Source organism: Zeus faber, assembly GCF_960531495.2.
Source record: "Zeus faber genome assembly, chromosome: 11".
Classification (NCBI taxonomy): Eukaryota; Metazoa; Chordata; class Actinopteri; order Zeiformes; family Zeidae; genus Zeus; species Zeus faber.
In genome coordinates this window covers 27,163,509-27,188,007 of record NC_137205.1, presented here as the reverse complement: position 1 = coordinate 27,188,007, position 24,499 = coordinate 27,163,509, and the positions used below count along the sequence as shown (strand labels likewise).

Sequence of the window (24,499 nt, the reverse complement as noted above, 5' to 3'; positions counted from 1 at the left end):
TCAGCATGTTGGAGAAGCGGAAGCGCTGGCCGCACACGTCGCAGGGGTAGGGCTTCTCCCCCGTGTGCGTGCGGCGGTGGCGCTTCATGTTGGGACGACTGGTGAAGCTCTTCCCGCAGATCTCGCAGATGAACGGCTTCTCGCCTGTGGGACGGAGGGGAATTAATAACAACAACATCGACGACTGACGGAGCCGGGTTTTCAGATACAGACACCGGGTCTGAGCGCCTGCTCGAGTACTCGTGCTTTCAAAAACACAAAACCAGATCCCACTGTAACGCAGGGCGGGGCGATATATCGATATAGTACTGATGTGGTGCAATCAATATCGCCTGAGAATTTGGTCATGGTAATACCAGGAGATAGTAAAATGTTTGCCTTTAAGGCTGCGTTACAGTAAAGCAATGCAATTTTCTGAACTTGGAGACTGTTCTCGCCGCTCTGTTATTTTGAATAAATGACTAAATGAGTTTGCCGAAATAATAAAAAGCACACACAGGGTCTTTTGTGTGGTTAATGGTAGGGCTGTCACGATTGTGACATTTCGGCTGACGGCTAACAGTCGTACTTATTCTCGGGATTGATAAATGAATTGTATTTTTTTGTTCATTTTTATGTCACGAGCATAGAATGAGTCTATAGCAGTGTAATTGAACACCGAACAATTGAACAATGGAGACGTAGGCAGACAGTTCATCTGAGTCGACTAGATAATGATCAGCACATAGATGCATCCCGTATCCATTGTATTCAATGCCACATTCGTCACGCTGGCGGTCATGGCATCAGAGGATTTTGCAATCGGCTCAAACAAGTGATTATGTTAATAACTGTGGCAGCTTCGGTTATTGTAATTGTAATTTCCAGTATTTGCGCCGGTGTTTCGGTCCAATGCAGACCCCCTCCAGTGCAGCGCTCCGGATGCTGTTTAGCACCTGGCTCATCACGACACATCCCACTCATTTAATCCCCCCCCCAAAGGAAGTCGACGTCTTCCTCGCTCCGCGGCGCTCTCTTAAAAATGCTAATCAGTTGCCATCTTGAATGGAGAGTCTTCACTGTCAGTCCGCCCACACCGCAGGAAGCCGTCGCAATTCACACTGTTTTTTTTTGGAGAGGGGATGAGAGAGTGAACAACGGCGCTCCGTTGGAAGGCTCCACTCGTTAAACCCCCCCCCCCCCACGGAGCCATTCAACGTGCCACCGACACCCACGCAGACTTCTATCAGCGGGCTGCAGCGCGGCTCTCCGAGTGCCGCCTTCTGGGGTGCGATGTTATGTGCAAAAGCGACTCGACAAGCCGCCGCGAATGGCAAAAAGGTGACGGTTAGTGCGGCGGCCTCCTGGGCGCACGAGACCGCGTGAGCCGGGTGTCTGCATTCATCGGGGAGCTCAGACGAATACCCGCCTAAAAGACTTTCACCCTTAAAGAACGCTTAACGCAGATTATCTGGACAAATCCTCTCTCTTATTGAATAACACATGGCAGGTTAGTATAAAAAAGGTACCTAAATACTTGGCACAGGGCTGAATAAAGAACTGTGTATAAGTAGGGAAGGTTAAGAACTAGATGGTTCTATGAGCCGTTATTAGATAAGATGCAATAAGAACAGTTTCCTTTCGGTCAGATAGCGAGATAAGAGATGAGGAACTGGAATGAATCCAACTGGTGGCCCCCCACAGAACTCCAGACAAATAAGAACAAGGATTTCCTTGGATGTGAATATGTCATCTATGCACAAAGTGAGTGTGGTTTCATCTAGAAAAAGTTAAGGATGGCAGGTAAGTTTGAAGATATGAATCAGCTCGGGCTGGGTTAGGGTAGGGTTAGGGCTTCTATAAAACCGGAAACGATGACTCAGATGAAGAATAACTCGACTCATTTGAGCGAAAAAAATGAATATCTATGAATGAATAAAGGCCCAATACTTGAATTCAAGACATTTGAAGGCCAAGGCCCTGATGGAGGAGGTCTGGTGAAAAGCCCTGGTGGAGCTGCATGGTGGGGGAGCGTGTTTTCATGTATTACAGGACACGGCAGGGTGTGGCCCCTGCTGCTGGCCGGCTAAATCGGTCGGCAGCAGCGGGGGGAGGAGAGGGTAATTATACCCCACGAATACAACCCAAATAAAACTGCCGGGGCCCGAGAGACGGAGTGAAGGACGGCACGGTCGGCGTGGCTCACTTTGGACTTGGAAATAGCAAAGGGGTGGGGACTTAAAATCGGAGGGACACAGCGGAGCATGTGTCTGGGTAGTCATTAGAAACCGCAGCGATGCGGGGCGGCACTCTGACGCTCCAGCCACCCTGTCATTACAAAGGGCCGGGCACGGAATCGCTGCTCCGACACTACTCATTTGGTGGAGCTCCCGTTTCTTATTTATTTTTCCCTCCTCCCCCCAGCCCGCCCCCCCTTTTTTAGAAAGACGCGCTGAGAACGGCTCATTGCGGGGACAAAGCTCTGCGGCGAAGCCCAACTTCCGACGTTTGAGCGCGTTTGACTAAAGTCCGGTGAAAACACGAGCGGTCCGAAAGGCACCGTGAGATGTTTTGGTTCTCAATGGAGGAGGCGAGAAGGAGGCGATGTAAAGAAGGCGTCGACGTTCTCACCTGTGTGCGTTTTCATGTGCTCGTCAAAGTACTGTTTCATGTTGAAGTCCTTGCCACACCACTGGCACATGAACTGCTTGTGCCCAATGTGAATGCTCATGTGGGAGCGCAGCTGGTACTTGTACTGGAACCGCTCATCACAGTTCTGGAGCAGAGGCAGGCACACACACGCACACGCACACACACACACACACACACACACACACACACACACACACACACACACACACACATTAGATGCCTAGATTGGGAGGGATCCATCTTTTCCTGCACGTCCCCTTCAATTGGAATCATTGCTAAATAAAAAGAAAAGTCCACCTCCCCGCTCTCAACCTCGACTCGAACTATGGGTGTGGTTGGCACAAAGCCACTTCAAGACGAGTCTGTTCACCCGGACGTCATCTTGGTAAGGCTCAAGGCCTGTTAATTTGTGACTAGCATAAGAATACTGTATATTTCAATATACAGTTCTGTTGAACATATCACTATTTAATTTCAAAGTGGCCGTTTGGATAATCATACACTGCGTTTCGCCAAGCAACATTTAAAAAAATGTGTGAAAATATTAACCAAGGTCCAAAACTCTGTGTCTTGGGGGTCACAGGAATAAGTGTATGGGAGCAGTGATGTGGCTGAGAAAAACAGTTAAAATAACTCATAAACTTTTATGCAAAAGATGAAGTACATAATGCTGCTTCAAGAAAGCTTATTTATCCCTCAAATCCCATGTCAACGTCAACAGAAGAAACCGACAACACAAAGGCTTTTATGTGCAGTTGTGAAGCATCAAGTCACACGCTCCCATGTAGGACCTCCGATGGCGCGGCTCAGTCAGACCACAAACACGTGCTGCACGCGGTTGATTCATTGCAGTTTGAACTAGATCCGTCAACATCTGGAAACTTGTTCCTCGGTATAAGAGCCCGGACAAGGGTAACCTAACAGGTTGCGACTGTTAATGTTCAGCAGAATCAAGCGAGTCCTAATCCACGTGGTTTTTCCCCCAAACACCGGCAATATGTGCAGGAGCGTTTTATTTCCTCTAAAAAAGAAACAAACAAAAAAAAAAAAACCCACAACAGTTGGCAGGTAGACCATCGGTATTTATGTCCCGCTCTTGTTTGACACGGAAGCATGTCTGTTTACTCAGACATTTATTCACGGCACGGACGTCTACCGAGCGTACGAGATGCTGAATAAGAACCTATTGAGGAGCCGCCACCAACCACACATGGCACTCTACTCAAACAACCGGGAACCAATTGCACAGTCAGTCTTTTACGAGAGCAAACCCATCGAAGCAACAACAGTTTCGTGTCAGTTGTGTCGCCGTCTGAGTACAGGGTTCAGCAGCACAAACAAATGTATAACTTCAGCACATGGATGATTCAACAGTGAACCCGCAGCTCGACAACAACAACCTCAAATGCATATCACAATATAGACAAAATTAAAAAGTAGACCCAGTTAATACCACCATTATCAGAAATAATTTTAAAAATACGTTTTTTCTTCTTATGTGGCGACACCATTGAGTGGAAGGCTCCTCCGCTCCCCCTGATGCTTATTCAAAGTCAACGCTGCTCTCAGACTGCATTACGCTGACTGAGGTGTACTTTTAAACAAAGCAGCTTGGCATCTCCACAGCATGGGAGTCAGTCGGAACACGGACTGTTTTATCTACACTGGCTTTCAAATTAAAGGCTCGGGCATAAACAGGCCATACCAGTCAACACTGTATTGTGAAATCTAAACAGGCGCCGATGGCAGTACTGGATCTCTGCTCTGACGTCTGACGCTGCAAACTTACACGCTAAAAAGACACTGGGAGTTGATCCGCTGATAACAGGGAGCTGCTTTGAAGCTAAACTGGCAGAAAACAGCTCTCGGCATGGGAGTAGAGGTATCCCAGGATGCAGTTCTGTGACGGTTAAAGGTTTCTACGGGAACACCATGGAAAGGCTGGATGGAGGCTAGGTTAACCTGTCCAAAACAACACACAGTCTGACCGGAGGGTGTAAAGATATCACATTTAGGATGTTAAACTCATGTTCTGCAAGGTATTAAATTGACCTTGAAAATATACTTTTTTTTTTTTGCCATTTTTCCACCCAGGCCTCAGTAAAATGTTGGTTCCCACTATTTTTAACTGTCCACGGAAAACCCTTTCTGGACACTTAACTGCAGTATTGGGAAACTTAACACTAAACTCACATTATACTCAAAGACATACATGCCAAGTTAGAGACTAGAAACAGGAAGTTGCATCACCTCCTACTGCTCTGCTGTAGCCCACATTATGCTCTGAATGTATTGCACCGATTGCAAAAAGTAGTTTTAAATAAAATGTGATATTAATGTGCCTTAAAACATGTAAAAGAAAAAAAAAGAAAAATAGGACTTTTTCAAAAAGGAGATCACATTTTTTTTTTAGGCCCCACTGCACTGTATTTAAGCTGAGTGAGAAGCTGCAGCAGAGGGGTGAGTTTCTCAGGTTGTGCTATGAACAGTTATAAATGATGGGAACCACATTTTAATGTGACCTGGGCTAGTAAACAGCTAACCTATCCATGAGGCGTCATAGGAGGTTATGAAAGAGAAGACGAGACGGACAGACGTGTGCGTGTCTCACCTCACATCGAAATGGCTTCTCTCCAGAGTGCTGGAGCGAGTGAACCTTTAATGACATGCTGCGTTTAAACGACTTCCCACATGTCTCACATGTAAATGGCATGTCCTTGGTGTGCGCTGAGAGGAAGGGGGGGGAGAGAACAACATTAAGGATGTGGCTAATCAAGCAGCGCCAACATTTTAACAGTACTCTGTGTTACAGATAGCTGTGTGATGGGAAAATCTATGAGTCAGTGTGTGTTGAAAAACGATTGTAAAACAATATCACTATAAAACCGGTACAGAAATGTTTCCATTTCACACTTCGGATGGAGGACAACGTGGTAGTGGTGTGTGCTTGTCGCAGGAATTTGTGAAGTTTATTTACGCATTATCGTTTGTTAAAACTATAATTAGACTACTTATAATTAGACTGTGTAATTAGGTATCTTGGAGCCAGCCTCGGAATTTCCAATACATTCAGAATTGCCATGGTAATCGCTAGGCTGGCAACAATGAATCCGTAACGCTCCCATTAAGCCATTACTTAAAAATGCATTCAATTTTTAATGTTTGGTAGTCAAAAGCCAAACTTGGATTGCAAATGCGTTTACTCCACTCATAATTATCAACACAGACATCAAATAAGGGGAAAAATATATATATGTCAAATGAGGCCATGGCAGCCGCAGGTATAGTGACAGAATAATTAGTAACATTTGCACTGGCTCACCGGACCGGAAACATTCAAAATTCACTGGCCTTGACATTTGTTATTTCAATGTTATTTGAACATCAAATTATTTTGGCTGGAGGTATCATAAATGGTGGTACCTCACTCGCTAACCTCAAGATTCAAGAGGTTTATTCGTCACATACATATACATACGTTCATACATATATGCAGTGATATATTGATGCAACGCATCTGGTGATTACACACATCATGTTCTAGACTAAACACAATAGCTACCTTATTTGTACTTGACTAACTAACTGAAACTAACTGATTCCTAAAACAGTGAACGCAGTAAGTAAATAGAATATAGAATAAAATAAAATAAAATGACCCAAAAGTAATACAGGGTGGGGGTACAAAATAGAAATAAAGGGAATAGACTTATGTGTATGGGATAGGCTATTATGCATATACAGATAGGTGCATTAAAGAGGGTGCATTAAACCTCGACTATATAACTGCAATGCTAGTAACTACTTCATGTTACAGATTGAAGCCCTGCTGCTTCAATGTCTACTGTCATTTTCTTTACTCTGTGCCGTCATGATTTTTTTTACACCTAAATTCTAATGCAATGAGGTGGAGCTTTTCTGTAACTTTGACTTGGGGGGGACTTCACTTACCAACCATGTGCTTGCGGACGTGAGCCATGGTGTAGAACTTCTTCTCGCAGATTTCACAGGAGAACTTTTTCTCTGCGTAACCGTGCACGATTTTAATGTGCTCGTGCAAGGACCAGAGCTTCTTGAACGACTTATTGCAGGAGACGCACTGGAGAAAAATGTGACAAGCAATTCAAGAGGCAATTCTCATATCTCACAATGTGTTCAGCAGTAGTTTAAGTGCATTTTTAAAGTCATAAAAGAAATAGGAGGGAAATCAAAAAATGAACATAGATAAGATTAATAAATAAATCAGAAGAAATGAACCCCAAACACATGCACGTAGGGTCTTATTCTATGTTGAGAACAGACTGCATCAGGACTATCTGCATTCTTATACTGTAGCTCCCCCTGCTGTTCACTTAAACTCATCGTCTCACACACACACACACACACACACACACACACACACACACACACACACGTGCACACACACACACACACACACACACACACACACACACACACACACACACCTTATTAAGAAAACCTTTCCCCGCACCAAACATTCCTTTTATTTCAATGACAAGCAGCCTTAATCAGTCTAAAGTAACTATCGACCAAATAAGTACTGATGATTACTATTCATGTTGATTTAATCTCAAAGTTGGCCTATTTTGAGGATATATAAATAAAAAACCCTCTCTGAGGCTAAAATGACACTAGATCAGCCGTTGCGTTCTTTTCAAAAGTCTCCATAAACAGTCAGCATTTCAATGAGGTTATCCCGTTGGCACCCTCTCATTGAAATTCGCCATAAAATGGTTTAAAGTAAGAGATGCTGTTGTCTCTTGGCGCTAATGTATGTCACGTAATGTTTATGGTGCAGTGTGTAGAATTAAGGGGCATCTAGCGGTGAGGTTGCAGATTGCAACAAACTGAATACCCCACCCCATGGTGGTGCAACATGGCTGCCTCCGTGAAAGCGACGGTGACTACGAACCTCACGAAAAACACAAAAGGCCCTTTATGGAGACAGTGTTTGGTTTGTCCATTCGGGGCTGCTGTAGAAGCATGGCGGTGCAACATCGCGACCTCCGTGGAAGCATACTATGTAAATAAAAATGGCTCATTTTAAGGTAACACCAACTATTAACTAACAAATACATTCCGTAAATTCTACACACTGCACCTTTAAATGCTTCCATATGTTTGGGGGCAGGTTTAAGCAGCTTATTGAGGAACTGTCTTTGCCTTCTTCAGTCAACATTTAATATAGCGCCTGATTCATGGTACTGGGTTACTGCATTTTAAGTACTTTGACTTTTCCATTCATGTGGTTTGATGCATTGAGAATATTGCAGAATTATTTACAGTGCTTTTCTCTAGAGACAACGGGATCGCTGGGGGGCATATGACGGGAATATGACGCGATCGCATGGTGCACCTCTGTCTCGAGGAGAAAAAATAAACAAATAAATAAAAACTCTGCACCAATTCTCAGTTTACGCTTTTCATTTTCCAACCAAGTAAGAAACAAACGAAATGAAATCAATCTAAACCTTTCTCTATGAGATTATTATTGCTAGTAGTGATATTGTTATATTCTAGTCACAGATTTGCATACTGAGTGGCAGGCAGGTGCGGGGGGGGGGGGGGGGTCCACGAGCACCTGCCCCTTTGCGTTCTTTTTTTCAATTTTGCTTTTCAAGCCTGAGGGCATCGAGGTAGCGGATTGTGGGGCAGGATGCATATTCACGAGGAACGTTTCCTCGGTGCACTGGCGATGTGCGCACAGCGGGGCGCAGATCACGGAGGCTCTCGCCCACAACTGTGCGCATCGGGACCCCCGTGATCTGCGCTCCGCTGTACTGCTCCATTTGCCCAGAGCAGAAAAATTTCTTTTTTTCAAGCATCTGGCCTGTAGAGCGGGGACGTGAGATCCGATCACCAGTGGTTACTCGACAACTGAGCAGAGATGGCGAGAACCTGCTTCCCTTTCTCCCTCTCTAGTTTCAGAACACGGTCAACTGCACTTGAATGCTTGGATTTCCCCTGGCGAAAAAAATAAAATATATATTTTTTAATATATATATATATATAAATAAATCATCCCTCATCAATGCAAATCACCATTGATGGCGTTGATCGCCGATAGATGATTTAATCTTAAATCTGCCCAAGCCTACCGTCACACACGGCATGAACAGGAGATGCTTTCCGCACGCACGTTACATGAACGCCCACGCACAACTTCCTAGTTGGAGGGACAGAAAGGGCTCCGTTCTCCGCGAAAGAAAACAAATAGTGTTTTAATTGCAGATGAGTTTATTGTATTTGAATGAAACAAAAAAAAAGCGCCGTGCTCAACCGTGCGTATCGGGAACATCTCCATCACTCTCCCTCACCCCCCCTTCAACAACGTTGTGTATAGTGTATGGTGATATTTGGGCAGGAATGCGTCGCGAAAATTTTGGAGCCTGATCTATACTTGCTTCAACTTTATTGCACTGTACAAGCACTTCAGCTCATTTAATGGGAAGGAACTGTGTTGTTAACACTGTACGCAATGTCCTCCTGGTTACATTTTACTATCGTGTTGGAGGGTCGCAAAAGTACAGTGGGGTCACCGTTCAGTATGTATCACGTTTTTGGGCCATGGTAACAGGACAGTTTCGGTATCTAGCTATCTCTCTATATATTTATTAAAAAGTTAAAAGGTAGATTTTTTTTTTTCATAGTCTGCCTTAAATAACTAGCGTAACGCTCTGTGTATGACTGTGGGAAGAGACGGGGGTTCAAGTTCATTGGTGGGTTGTTATAGTAAATTAATCTGATTGGAGGTGAGGTGTCCAGAATAGTGGATAATTCAAATATACATTTTTGTTTAAATATATATATATATATATATATACACACACATATATATACACACACACACACACACACACTTATTTTTTTTAATGTGAAACTTTCACATTTAAAAAAATTAACAAAATCAGTACTATTATTTGTGGAGTATAAAGTATACAGTATACAAAGTATACAAAGTATACAAAGTATACAGTATTCTTTACACATAAATATAGTAAAATAACTAACTCACTAACTAACTAAAATAAAATTTCAGTCAGACCAGTGTGTGTGCGCCTTTGCTCTGTGAACCTGACGGGCTCCTTTTCAGCCAGGGCACCTCTCGGCGAGGGAGGAGCATAGGCTATCTCTTGAATGGAGGGGGAAACATTTGCCAGTGGCACCAGACCGCAGCTTAAACAAACAACGCGACATTAAACTGTAAAACTTGACAAAAATAGGATCGGCTCGGCACCCAGCAAGACTCCCTTTATACTCCCTTCCTTTCTTTCTGACAAAATAATAACACCTGGTGTGAGTGGAAGCGAGTGTCTGAAGAGAAGTTCCTAATAAATAGGGACACGGCCATCCAAGGGGGTTATTTGCCGACTGGACTGATTGCACTCTTTACAAAAACATTTATAGTGTAGTTTTATCTTGTGTTTCTATGGAAAAGCCTGTGTAGCTGCGCACAGTTGAAAAAACGAATAGGTAAATAGAGCTCTCACGCAAACATAGAGAAATGTCGCATGGCTCCGCGTGGACCACGAGTGGCTGATGTGGCAGGTGCAACCGCAGCAGTGGATTCAATAGGAAGCAGCACTTACTGCACGCCGCGACACGCCCGTACAGTGCGCCAATGCGCCAGGTGGACTTCTTCCGCGATACCGTAATACTGCAGTTTACGTGTGGGTATTGAACCGTAGGGGCCACACCAAACAGTTCGATAACATACTGTGTAAAGCTGCATCCCTATAGTGTAGTAAACCGTATTTCCTGAAATAGCGACCGGGGCTCTATTTACCTCAACTGCAGAAGGTTTATGTACTTTTCATATGTTGTTACAATCAGCAGCTCGGGCATGGCACTGAAATGAAGCACCGAAATCAGCGTTGGGATTCGGTCCGGGAGAAACCGATCGTCAAGGAACCGGTGTCATAGTGGTACTGGGCAGCTCTACAATGAAATAAAAGGGCTTGATGGTCACGGTTGCCCTCTGATTGAGTCAATTGGCAGGGACAGTAAACAGGAAAACGTGCATCCAAAAATAAATCTATTTGTTGCATTAGTGATATTTATATATTGCTGTTACAGTTGGAACCAGAATGCTGCCGTGCATCGGAGCGTTTATTCACGTTCACACAGGGACCAGCGGACAGCAGTAGAGCAAAGTTATTACAGTCAGAGATGCAAGCCACTCGCTTTTCGGCGAATGCCACTGATTTCATCAATTTGGGTGACTTCCACTCCGGTCTAAAAGCGTTCCAAAGCGATGCTGCGTTCACGGGCTCAGAAAAACTGGAATGCGTGTCGTGTTCAAGGACCCCGGAAAGCCCCCAGCTACCACCATAAGTATATTTTACACCTTTTTTCACCATAGACGTGTTTGCACTGGGGATGTTCATTTTGAATATTTTTATAACCGACCCTCATTAAGCGATCATGAACCAACAATATTAAAATATTAGTGCACTGCCCCCTCCCCCCCAAATTAAAATAATTTGTTTTTTTCTTTGACAAGTAATAAACTAAGGGAATCATAAATATTTTTATACACAAACACAACACTCAGTGCGATCGGAGATACGAAAGGGAACGGCACACGGAGGAAATCGTGCCTCATCTGGTGGAGCGGTACTTTTAGATGGAAAGATAAAAATGCAGATGCAGATCAAAATATAGAGGTGACTAAAAATGGCAACCGTATTTTCAGTTTCGGCAACCAAAAGCTGATGCCTGGTTGCCAAACACTTTTTAAGTATAGTGTTGAGCCCTGAATAAGATTTTACCCATTTTAAAAATTATAAAAATAAATAAATAAAAATAGAAAATCCAATGTGGCGGTCAAGGCTGACATTATGGACACTGCTAGAGCCTCAGCTTTATCACACACACACACACACACACACACACACACACACACACACACACACACACACACACACACACACACACACACACACACATACACACACCCCCCCCCCCCCCCCCCCCAAGAAGCGATCTGCTACGCAGCAGTAGGAAATGGAATGAATCTATACATCTAAAATAAAAAAAAACACGTTTTTATTTGCATTGTCTGGGAGCGGAGCACCGCACTGGAACAGCGGTGCAGCTACGATCAGTTCCCTGCCCTCTGCTCTTTATTTGAGGCAGGCGTTTATTTGCTTGTGTAGACCGCACCTTTGGTTGTTGGTTGTTTAAGCATACGATGGGGCCAATGTTAAATTATTATTACTACAATTAGATAACGTGAGAAAGCCCACACTGAATTTCAAAGAATCTCAACATTAAATGACCTATGCAAATCTAACATATCACACATTATCGACAATAACACATCTTGCTGTGTATAGTCTGTATTTCCTCCAACGCCCAGAAGGCAAGGAGCAAAGAGCGAGGCAGACACACCTACCAGCTGAACAATGACTTGGTGACATACATAAGAGTTATTAAATTTTTTTTTTTTTAATAAATCGCTTTATACAAAAGGTGTTGGGTATCATCCATATTACTTCTGGTAAGTTAATGAAACAGCTCAAGAGATATGCTGTATGATGTATCAAACCCAGAGATCCAGTCTTGTATTTTAATCCAATCACATTTAGGCTGTTTTCTAACCTCAGTCAACCGTTTGTCCAGTAAATGAGTGCAAGGCGCTCTTACCTGGATGTTCTTCTCGCAGTCGGTCTGCTGGTGCAGCGCCAGCTCGCTCTCCAGAACAAACTTCTTGCCGCACTTGTCGCAGATCTGCATGCGCCGGTGGGTGACGTTCATGTGCTTCTCCAGGTACCAGCGGGTGTTGAACATGCGGGGGCACTTTTCACATGCCAGCATCTCCTTCTCCACCCCAACTTCGTCACCTTTCCCCTGCGGGGGGGCGGCGGAGCCCGCGGCGGGCAGAGCGACCCTGGCCGCCTTGCTCTTCTTCTTGGGAGACTCCAGGAGTCTTCGTCGTCCCCTAGTGGTCATGCCGGTGGCGGCAGCGCTCAAAACCGAGCGAAGGCTCTTCCTCCTCGGCTGACTGGGAGCCGCTGTGCGACGGGCCCTCTTGGACCTCGTTCTTCGGCTCGCCATCTCCTCTTCATCCTCCTCTTCCTCACTGGGGCTCTCTTCTTCCTCCTCTTCGTCGTCGTCTTCCGTCTCCTCCTCTTCCTCACTCCCAACTCGCTCGGAATCCTCCGCGGGGGAGGCGGTCTTGTTGTCTCCCTTGGAGACGTGAAGCGTCTGATTGTTCAGGTTGACCTCCACGATGATCTGCTGCCGCTTAAAACCTTCCTCCTCGCCATTCTCTTCCTCACCTTCTTCTTCCTCTTCTTCCTCCTCCTCTTCCTCCTCCTCATCCTCCTCCTCATCCTCTTCGCTGTCCTCAGAGGTGCCCCCATTCCCTGCCTGGGACAACTGGTCGCCTGGGACCTCCTGCCCCCCTACCGACTCTCGGTAATACTGTTGATGTTGGGGGGTCAAGTGCTGGGTGGGCGGCAGACCAAGCACTTGGTCTCCCAGGGCGCTCTTTGCCGCCATCTTACTGTCGACCAGCACGGAGTAGGGCTTGCCGCCCGCCTCCCGCTTGTACAGCTTGCCGGTGAGGTCCAGATCGGGTCCGGAGGTGTGGAAGAAGGCCTGGGACACCTGGGCCCTGCGTCCCTCCTCCTGGGACATTCCAAGGCCCGGAACAGGAACCTCTTCCTTAAGGCTCTGGCAGGATTTCATGAAGGGAGAGAGAGCAGGAAGGATGGAGAGAGAGAGAGAGAGAGAGAGAGAAAGAGAGAGAGAGAGAGATCACAGGAAAATAGTTGACTCTGTGCACACTGGCCCGCTCTACGAGGAGGGGTAGGGGGAGGAACGCCGATCCCCCACCCCTCCTGCCAGTGAACAGACGGGGAGGAGGAGAAAAGGTGAGGGGCTCAACCGGATTCAAATAGCGTGTCCATTTTCTCCCAAGGCAGGAACGGCGGTTGAGAAGACATACGACCTGATCCAACTTTCGTCTCTTGCGGCCCAACGATCACACGGCAGAATCAAGGTTGGGGGTTTATGACACTCCGCGTCTGACGCAAACTCTTCGGGCCAAAGCCCAGGTAAACCTCCCCCACAACCCCCCCCGTTCTCTCGCTGCCCTTATCCTTGACTTTCCCAGCCACTGGAAGCTCCACAGCGACTCAAGAGGAACCGAACGTTATCCGCGGAGGAGGCAGCAGTCAGGATTTCGTCTCTCGTCGTGCTTTTTAAGAGACGCTTACCATCTGCTTTCTGTGAGATAAAACAAAGAGACAGAAACGGAGGTTAGAGATGTGGTTTCCGTCCTATCACAGTCTCCAAACTGAAACTACAGTTGTAATACCGTGTTGTAAAGCCGGCTTGACACCACACAACCTCAAACCTCTCCCGTGTGTGCGCAAATCAGAAACCTTCGGCTTTGTCAGTCAATTAAGGTGGAAGAAAAGCCAGCAAATACCCACAAAATACCTTTACTAGTATGACCGTTAAATCTGCATATGACCTTTACTGCAGAGACATCCTCAAAGCATCCACCTGGCAACCATAAAACTATTTCTGGAACTGAGGAAGTTATATTAGATTTATTCACTACGTTGTTTGAACAAATAGGTTAGTAAGTCATGCAAATAAATTACTAAAAGTAATCAACACACTATCCAAGAGTGAGTACTTGTTCTCTTTGGAAACAGTACTGTTGCATCCCTAGTTATAAGAAAAATCCAATGCAAAGGAACATACGCCATTACTGCAAATATAGATGGATGAAAGTATTTGACAAGACGTGAAGAGGCCTTAAACAAAGGATTGCGTTATCAGAAAACACATTTGATAAACATAAGGGGAATCATAAACATATGTTTATATGTGTGAATGAGAACACGGCTTTCTGTGCGCTCCGATCGCGGAGAGCCGTGCATTGTTCGCCAAATGAAATAGCTAAAAACAGTGTGTTTTTAGTTGCTTTCTTTGGGGATATCAAGCTACACTAGCAGCGCGTAGTGGGTGACGATACTTCAGGGCGGGGTCCTACACTCGAAACAGCGCCCACATTTCCTTTTGCACAAACAACAAACGTCCGCTCTCCTCCCCCCTTAAAAAAATAAAGTCACATCCATCAGTTTGTCTCAAACTAATACTGGATCAAACACATGGCAAAAAACTTCCTATGAAGTACATCTATGTTCATCATCTTCCACCATTTACAATGTTTTTGTGATTTCCTTGATGTAAATCCTACAGGTGTAAATTCCACCTCCGGCTAATGCCACTCCCGCTTTCCCGCTTAAATTTTTCTTTAAAATATAAAAAAATGGGGGTGCAGTAATGGAACGTCACACAGATTCTGGCCAACACTCCTCGCTAGAACTGGAAAAGGCTTTGAGGTGGCAGACTTTTGCATATGTGACTTACTCAGCGGGCCTGTTGTCAGAACGCTGCAATCGACCAAAGATTTGGGACTGTTGGTACTTTAATCAGCTATTTGTCAAAAGGGTATATCGAATAAATATATTGCAGCAGAAAGTGTCATTGAAAAACATTTATTTGAAAATGCAAAACATACTGAGGTGGCGTTTAATATGCAGTGGGGATTAACGTGAGCTACTGAGACTGAGAGAACTTAACTGAAATATCCCAACTTAAATTTTTAAGTTGGATACAATAGCAATCAGGGTACAAACATAACCACATTTTAATTGTATACCAAAAGATCAGAGTACAAAGCCAAGCGGGAAAAAATGTGCAAATCATGTTTAATTCATAGATTCTGTATGCAATTAAAAAAAAAAAAAAAAAGAGTTGTAAAGCGTTTTGTGACAGTTCTCTGGTTTTCAGCAGCACACCTGCTTTCTTGTGCATGCCGACTGATCCTTTCTGAGAATTGGACGGCAGCTCTCAGAGCTTTAATACCACAGTCGGAGGGAGGGCTCTGCACTGACAGAGCAACTGAGCTCACTTGGCTGAGTGGGACACAAAGTAGAACAGATTATTCTGTGAAGACGACAGGAACAGTAGGAATGCATGAGAAACAGCAGCCTAAGCGGCAGCAGACTGCTTCCGGGGCCTAAATCTTATAATATGCGCCAGTGATCAAGATGGAAATCGTGAGAAACAAATATTACTACAGATGAAAGCATAGTGACTAACCTTGTTGTGTTGTGTGCAAAGGCAAATTCAATTCAATGAATCGAGACGAGGTTAAAATTCGTGATGAACCTACAGCAATCGAAACAGACATGCAACGTGCAACGAAACCCTGAACAGCCGCTTAACGTCGACAGCGGTGAGTCACTTCAGCGTTTTACTCACAGTGAAACATCAGAACGCTTTGATGTGGGAGGCACAAGTATCTGTGGTGATTAGACTACGCCATCACCTCGGCAGATCTTGAGATCAAACCTAGCGGAACGGGGATTGTTTGTGACAGCCTTTTTTTTTGGGGGGGGGGGGGGTGGTGGTCGGATTTCAAACATGCACTTTGCTCCCTGCAGAGCAAAAATGGGTGGCACGAACACGTATCAATGAAGTTCAGATCGATAACAGATATCACTTGTTGCAAGCTCATTTCGCCAAACACAAAAAAATATTCTCAGATATAATCACACATAGCACACAGCCTGGATGTCATTCGAAGACATGGTGAGCTACTCAAAGTTTATTTTCATTGCACAGCATGGGAGCCGTTCCAAGAGAAAACCACAACATATACCCAAGTAAGTGGCATTAACACGTCAATTATAAGACGATTCTTAGAGGCACAACCACATAAACACAGACATGACTTGAGAGTGGTAAAGGCTCCACCTTAACCATGCGCTGTGCAGGAGCCCGTCCGGACAGCAAGGTCCCTCCCGGCCGGGACTCTGATGAGCTTTCCCCACTCGCAGCTCTGCGAGAGAAACGTGTAAGGGGTTCACGTTCCTGACTCCATCCGACCTCCTCAAGACCACGACCAGCTCACTGTGCCGAGCCCTGCCGGGGGGGCCCCTGGTCTCCGCGGGCGCGTGGCCCTCAAGACTCTGGTCAGCTCGAGGGATACACCTGCTGGTTTAATTCAAACGCGCGGCGGAGACGCGGTCTGATCCATCACGGAGTGTGGAGGATTATCTCAAACCCCGTTCCGTCCCCACACCGAATACTCTCCGTTCAGTACGGACAAGACTGAAACGAAAAGCTGACAAGTCAAAGAGACATGTCAGCTTAGTACTGGCATCACATTGATCACGGGTAACATCACATATTTCATCTGTAGAGTATTTTCACCTCTATCTACACTCGGTGCTAGCATTCACACTGTCATTGTCACAATGCCATAGCATTTTAACACACAGGGCACATGTTGTACATTCAATCGATGTCTCATATATATATATATATATATATATATATATATATATATATATATACACACATACATACACACACACACACACATATATATACATACACAAGTTGTTTTTTCCATGCTTGCCTGTGTCTGATTGTACAGCAATGCACCAACTCATACCAAGACAGATTCCTTGTACGTGGAAATGTACCTGACCAAATAATTCGATTGTGATTGTGATAACAGCAAACATCCACATGCAGCTTGTGTTTACATCCTGCATACACATCTAACAGTCCAACGGCTGCTTAAAAAACGATAAGTTGCTCTTGTAAGGGGACGAAAACTACTGCCCTTACAAATAATTCATGATTCACAACAAAATGCATGCAAATGGGATATATATTCGACTGGGGAGGGTTCGGTTTAAATGACATGTGATCCGTGCTCAGCTATTGATTGCTATGTTTGTATACAATGCATTTTAAACCTTATGTAAAGCACTTTGATTTGCCCTTGTGCGTGAAATGTGCCTTACAAATAAACATGCCTCACCTTGTCTTGAGGAGCGACCCAACTATGTGCGACTCCAAAAACAAAGCAGCTACATTTAATGCAGCTTCGTAATAAACGCCCTGATAGTCGCCAAAATCACGTCCAGCCTTCGGTAGAGTTCCGCTCAGCTGGGTGTGCACTTGGGTCAAAGTTTGGCGTGCGGGGGAGCCGAGAAAGGGTTAAAAAAATCGCAGAGAACGCAGAGCAGGGACCAGCGGGGAGGCCTGGCCAACTCGGGCTAGTTAGCTCAGTTAGCTCGGCTAGCATTCCCCCCCCACCACCGCCGCCGCCGCCGCCGCCACCACCGCCGCCCCGGCACACAGCGAGCCGCGGCGCGGGACAAGCCGCCCCCGGGCACACAATGCCCGACGCGGTCACACCGCCTCAACAACGGCGTCGGCCGCGCCGCGCACCGCCACCGGCCCCGGCGGTAGCCCCGCCGCCGCGCTAGCCACGGCGGCTACGGCACTTCCACTGTCCGGACCCAAACACGGCGCCGCGGCTAGCCCGCACCTAGCTTACAGCGGGAGGAGATATTTAGCAAACTTTGCAGCCGCCGCGCGAGTCTCCTCAGCGGACGACAGCGGCGGCGGGTGCGCGGTCGCCCTTTCTCGCGTCGGCCGCCATTGTCACGTTATCTCGAGGTTTTGTTTTGTTTTGTTTTTCCTTCTTTTCTTTTTTTTTTTTTTTGTAACGTGTGCGGGCGGCAGCTTTACCTTGGTCGCGAGCGCCCTCCCTCCTGCGTCTCGTGCAATCAGAGCTGCACAGATTCGGCGTCGCGCGCTCCCCAGCCCCGCCCCCGCCCCTCGCGCGCTCACCTTGCGCTCGCGTATGTGCGCGCGCGCGCGAAGAGCGCCGCTCCTCGGGCTCCACTTTGGAGGGAAATCGCAGCGGTGTCGCGATTGTCTTCTCGCGTCGCGTCCCCTCCTGGGACTCGTACCTGCGACTCCGCCGCCGCTACGTGGCCCGAGCAGGTCCCACCCGGGAGGGATGAGGGGGGGGGGGAGGAGCGGGAGGGAGGGAGGAACCAGAGCCAGACAGGGCCCGACGCGCTCACACGACTGGTCCCGCCGAACAGAGGACAGGTCGATGACAGCATGTTTATTAAAACAGTCATTTGGGGGGTGGGGGACGACATTCAACCTGGATAAAAATCCCAATTGTGTTATAATGGTCAAATGATACGCTATAGATGTATATGCACGTAAATATCACACAACATAAGAACAAATAAGTTGAAGAGATCCTCTTTAACAAAGATAACACTCAAACCACCCAGTCAACGTAGGGGTTAAAAAAAAATAAATTAATAAATAAATAAAAAAGTCACGCATTACATACTAAATATAACAAATGTTTCATATAATAAAGACGGTTGTGAAGGTGATCGGGTTTGTGTCGATGAGTGGCGACCCGACCGGGCAGAGGACGGCGGCGCTGGAAAGGAGCGGGGGACGCAACACGGGACACTACGCTGTGGAAACGCCTTTATTTCTTATTGATCTGAGACACTTTGGAATGAAAAGCTCACATTTGCTCCCGAGAAAGTTGCGACGCGAAGACAGCTGCACGCGGGCAAAGGCCGCTCTCTCGCCCTGTCTCTCTCTCTCTCTCTCACACACACACACAAGCTCTCTCAGGCATGATTCACGTCACTTGATGGCCTGCGGGGGGGGGGGGGGCACCCCGTCACCGGCAAGTAGAACCATAACGTCTAAGCAATAAATCAATCAATCAACCAGGCCTCAAAGAGTGAATGAACAGGAGCGCAGATTAAACCAAACATCAATCCTTCAAAATACATTTAAATATACTGAGACCAACAGGTGAAAACAGATCAGCAAAAAAAAAAAAAAAAAGAGGCCAATAGCAGTTCTCATAACGTCGGGGATGGATTACCATTATAATTTATTTATTTTTTTCTTTTCCAATTTATCTTCAGATTATCTCATATTTTATAATCACATGCAGTTTGCGTAATACACAACCATCATCCACGGAACGGCCTTAAAGAGGAAATGCTGTAGTGCCAACATGTTTCTGATCGAATACTATATGCAGATTACCACACAAACAACTTATTTACTCCACCTCTACCCATGCACACTGAGGACTCTACAGCTCCACCCTCCACGGACCTCCTCTCACCACCCCCACCTGCTAAACGATGGCAGCGGCAGCGTCCCACCCGATAGAATGGAGAAGGCGGCAAGGGGGGGGTCTGTGTGAAATTTTGGATTTTAAATCCCGGAGCCGCCTCCTCCCTCACTGGGGCAGCTGGAGCAGCGTGGCCTGGCCGCCGGGCAGGTAGGTGACGTTGCGAGAGCGCGCCAGCTGGAAGGCGATGTCCTCGGCCGCCTCCAGCTTGCGCAGCTCCACCAGGCCGTCGCCGGCCTGCATCAGGGAGTTGGCGATGAGCAGGGCGGCCTGGGAGTCGCCCTCCGCCGAGATGATGGCCGCCTGCTTCTGCTGCTCCGCCTGGCAGGGAAGGGAGAGGAGAGGGATGGGTCAGCGCCTGTCGGAAGTCTGAAATCTATCAGACTCGCCGAATCTGATAGATTTCATATGGAGTAGGACGCCGAAACTCTGAAACAGACGGTACTTTTCTCTCCCGACAAAACCAATGGCAAGAGCCGAGAAACCCCCCCCCCGAATAAAACATCCATTCATAGTGTCAGACTGAAGGAGAAACACACCGAACCCGGCCGAGCACCTGAAAGACTGACACCGTCGGTGATTTTGGCGACGGCAGGCGTCCCATAAGGAGTGTACGCCGAAGAACGCGGGATATACTTCAAATACAACCTGGTATCCAATCGGTTGTCATTTCATGAGTTTCCCCATCAAATACCAACATTTCTCATATCTTGACGACTCTAATAACAGACAGACAGACAGAGACTGGCTGGTTTTCGTGATAACCCGCCATACAAACGGTACCTTCTCCACCACGAAACGGGCCCTCTCTGCCTCCTGCTGGGCCACCTGCTTCATCTCCACGGCCTCGGTGAACTCCTTGCCGAACGTCAAGTGCGTCTGTCCAAAGATGGGAAGCGAAATTAATGAGTGGGCGGGAATATCGAAGCCGGGGCGGCGATGAACCAATTCCCCCCGACTCGCCGCACCAGCGATACGTCGTCCAAGATGAGGCCGAAGGTGGAGGCCCTCTCCGTCAGGTCCTCGCTGACCTGCCGAGACACCAGCTCCCTCTGCGTGATGAGCTCGCCGGCGTCGAACCGAGCCTGCGGGGAGAAAACAAACCGGGACGGGATTTAGCGCCAGGCGCCGGAGAAGGGAACCGCTGCGCATCCTCGGCGTCTCATACGCACCACGACGGATTTCAGGACTTCTGTGGTGATGGAGGGCAGCACCCTCTCGTCGTAGTCCTCCCCGATGCTGGTGAAGATGCGTGGGAGGTGGGAGGACTCCGGCCGGAAAAGGATACGGAGGGTGATGTTGACGTTCTGCAAATCTACAGGAGGGGAGGGCCAAGGCAGCGTTCAGGGCAGCAGATACTTTAAAATTACAAATTAAACATTGCCTTCATCCCTTGCACAGCAAGGGATGAAGGCAAAAATAAAGTGCGCCGCACACATTCGAAATAAGCAGCGTTACATTCCTCTATAAAATTACCCAATTTTACATGCAACTGAAGCTATGAGGCTTTTCATATATTTTCTGCTTACGAAGACAGAAATAAATTAATTGTAAGTTAGATTAGTTCATTTGAATCTACAGGAAAACAACTGAACAATGTAAAATTAGGAATATGTTTGACAGGGATGTAAATTTAAAGTAATTTCCTTAATCGACAGTTGTTAACCTTAACAATTGTAAAACATAACAGCTAATGAGTCACCAGGGGGTGGCACCATGGATACAGGGACCTATGCGACATCGTGCACCTCCGAGATTTTGTGACTTGGCGCGGGGAGCTTTTTCCCCCTCATTTCATTTCACTTCACTTCAAAATGGAGACGTTCAAGGCAAGACTCACTGAGCTTGTTCGCACACACAGGAATATCTACGACCCGTTTTTGCACTTTTTTCCGTCCCCCCAATGGAATGAGCCGAATGTAACCTAACAGATCAAACCCGGTGCACATATGGACAACGAGAGGCAAAATAAAGTTACTAAACTTATCTATAATAAACAGACAAAATCATTTAGATCACTATATTTTATTGGAGTTATCACCATACCAACACATAGCTTGTTTCGTTTTGCCGTCGTAACTCTCCCTCGCTCCGGGTTTTCTGTCCCCCCTCCGTGCCGTTTCCATCTCAACGCAGCATTAGTTGTTGAGCAACAATAAACGTACAAGTTTCTCCTCGGCAACAAGAAGCTCCCGTTTCCTACTCGGAGCCATGTTTGTTGTTTGTCGTTCTTCCGGAAGCCTCCGTCTACTTCTACTACTACTACTACTACTACTACTTCTTCCTACCCCCTTTCCTTCCGGTGATTACTACTACTTCCTGGCTGGGTATTTCTTTCTCGAAACGCCCTGAAGACTCCCGTTGATGCAATTACAACAAGACCGCAGATTGTTCAGTTCTTATCCATAAGACAAAAATCGTAAACATTATTATCAACTAATCAATGGTCGATTAATCCTTAACATACCCAGTTTGGGACAAAGACCGAATGTCCATCAGGACCAGTATTGGAATGTCAACGGACCTTTACTGCCTGTGATGACGGGCACATTGCGTGGTCGTGAACGGCAGTCAAAGATGATTGGTTTCTGGACCCAGGGAATCAGAAAGTGGGTCCCTTCTCCAATGACAATCTCCTGCACCCCCCGGAACCTGTCGAATATCACAGCCCGGTGCCCGGCATCCACTGTGGCGACAGAGAGAGGGGGTAAGGCCCGGCATACGACTCCCAAACACAGCCCAGAGCGTTGACATTGAGCATGACTGTCAACACTTGAGGGCAATACACTCAGTTAAGACTTCTTCAAAGGAATTGTGAGATAATTAAATACGGATACAGTGACTAAACAAATCTACGTATCAAAATAGACAAATTAATAGATACTTGCCGTTGAAAAGGGCGGAGTTCACAACACCCCCACCAATGGCCAGGGCCAGACCCAATTTCCCAATTGACTCAAACAATTTTGCCATGACAGAGATGCTGAAAAGACAGGGAGATGCATTACATTCACTTACAGACCTTGTGTAAGATTAGTATCATGTTCATTATCTCAATATGACAAGTTGCAGAGGAGGTTGGAAGAATTCACTCGTTCATGCAAGATCGGCTTGGCTGTCTGTATAACGTGGACAGGTCAGCTGTCACGAGGATTTTTCCAATTTAGATGTTTGCATCCAAATCTCAGGGGGGGGGGGGGGGTGTTGAGCCAATGTGTTGACATCAGCCAATTGACTGTCTGGACAAATTGTTCATGTTCCAATACTCTTTAGGCTTTTCTTCCCAAAGTGAACGCGCATGATCGCCCTGCTAAGAGCGGCATACAACGAACAAACAAGATATTTCGATTGTTGATCGAAATTATTTTAATGACAATTAATCGACGAACAAAATTTAACGACAGCCCGAGTGTTTGTCAAGCCAATCCCCCAGTGACCCCTCGTCCTGCGGGGCGGAAGGTTCTGCGAGGACCGAGTTGGGATCCACTGAGATAAGTACAGGAAGTATCCAACTATGTTCATAATGGATCCCTACTGCCACTCAACCCATTTTACTTTTTATAACGTATCTTTATCTGGTTGTTTTTAACACGGCTTTGCTTTATTTTATGACGTGACTTCACCAACACTTCAAGACAAACTCCTATCGACGGTGGCTAGCGTGCGAGCTAGCACGGATGCTAACGGCTCCGTACAGCCGAGGCGTGCGGCGCAGCAAGGGCAGCGTGGTGACACTCTGGGACCGACCGTAAGACGAATGAGCTCCCGAATATCGAACCCTCGAACCATCGATCGTCGCAGTATTCGCGTTCGATTCGTCTCGAGCGCGACGCGAAGCCGAGCGCACGCCTCCGTGTTGCTCAAACGCGCTCCTCCTCCTCCTCCTTTTGTTTGTTTTTTTTAATTCAGAGACGCGTCAAATTGGGAAATTAACTCGGAACGATTCGACGCCAGCGCCGCTACGCCCGGGGCGTCGTCCGCCGCAGCCGCTTACCGGGTGAACCTCGGCGGCGCCTGTGACCTCCAGCGGAGACGGAGCGAGAGCCGGGGTGCGTTGAAGCGTCGTCCGTGCTGCGCGTGCGCGGGCGCTCGAACAACGCCCTCCGCGATTGGACGGCGGGAGCAACGGCGTCGGCGATTGGGTCGAGAGCGCGTGGTTTCCTGGTTGCTGCGTTGCGTTGAAGCCGGAACTCGAACAAAAATAAAATAAAAATCCCCCCCCCCCCCCCCCCCCCCCAAAAAAACCACGCTCCCTCCCTAGAAACGTGACAGGGAACCGGCTCGCGAGGCCGCCATGCTTAGGGTTTGCAGCAGGTAACAGACCTGGCGCCCGGGGAGCATGGCGGCATGCGGCGTTAACAACGAACACGGTTCAATTAGAATGACTTCTCATTTTTAATTTTGTATACGCCCAACCTCGATTTAAACCAGGCGGTCGCTTTAATGTAATGGTGCGTCAACGCACGTTTTGTGGCTTTGACAGTGTTGCCGAACCAAACACACGTTTTCTGCCGGCGTCCCGCGTTTTCCGCGAGCGGAAGACCACCGCGGGGGGAACGGCCGACTTCCGACCTCCCCTCGAACGCAGCGCGAATACGGCAGTCGTCCGGCGCCTTCCCCGACACGCGTCCTGCCAGTCGGACCTATTCGATTGGATTTGGTCTCATTCGATTAAGGGATAAATACACATGAATAAACGCTTTACACTGTGGTTACCCACGTTCCGCACGCCAACCTCTTAACGCGAAAAAAAAAAAGTATAAATAAATAATAACTTTATTCATAGTTAATTATTTCATAGTTAATAACTTGTTATTTTAATTGTTA

General features: G+C 46.9%; 2 protein-coding genes across 2 annotated transcripts in view; both read right to left on the bottom strand.

Moving 5' to 3' along the window:
- znf652 (zinc finger protein 652) overlaps positions 1 to 13,775 on the bottom strand; it is a gene marked incomplete at its 3' end in the record, with an annotated part of 14,206 nt that extends 431 nt beyond the window's left edge. The window contains exons 1-5 of the mRNA XM_080009442.1: positions 12,301 to 13,775; positions 6,583 to 6,730; positions 5,243 to 5,358; positions 2,611 to 2,755; positions 1 to 144 (exon numbers count right to left, since the gene is read on the bottom strand). The exon at positions 1 to 144 is cut by the window's left edge and continues 431 nt beyond it. Of these exons, the coding sequence (XP_079865568.1) occupies positions 1 to 144; positions 2,611 to 2,755; positions 5,243 to 5,358; positions 6,583 to 6,730; positions 12,301 to 13,347 (1,600 nt within the window). The 5' untranslated portion in view covers positions 13,348 to 13,775. The remainder of the gene's footprint in view (positions 145 to 2,610; positions 2,756 to 5,242; positions 5,359 to 6,582; positions 6,731 to 12,300) is intronic.
- A 5,210-nt stretch (positions 13,776 to 18,985) lies between these two features.
- On the bottom strand, positions 18,986 to 23,748 carry phb (prohibitin). The gene is made up of 7 exons (XM_080009452.1): positions 23,667 to 23,748; positions 22,561 to 22,655; positions 22,197 to 22,358; positions 20,845 to 20,987; positions 20,641 to 20,757; positions 20,456 to 20,551; positions 18,986 to 19,993 (listed from the first exon to the last, which is right to left on the bottom strand). Exons 2-7 carry the CDS (start codon positions 22,643 to 22,645, stop codon positions 19,781 to 19,783), a joined length of 816 nt encoding a protein of 271 aa, XP_079865578.1. The 5' UTR covers positions 22,646 to 22,655; positions 23,667 to 23,748; the 3' UTR covers positions 18,986 to 19,780.
- Positions 23,749 to 24,499: the final 751 nt, after the last annotated feature.

Coding starts and splice junctions, on each gene's coding strand:
- phb (XM_080009452.1), bottom strand. CDS start 22,645: ATGGCAAAATTGTTTGAGTCAATTGGGAAATTGGGTCTGGCCCTGGCC. Junction 20,988..22,196: donor CGTCATCACAGGCAGTAAAG/GTCCGTTGACAT, acceptor CCCCTCCTGTAG/ATTTGCAGAACGTCAACATC. Junction 19,994..20,455: donor CCCGTTTCGTGGTGGAGAAG/GTACCGTTTGTA, acceptor CTTCCCTGCCAG/GCGGAGCAGCAGAAGCAGGC.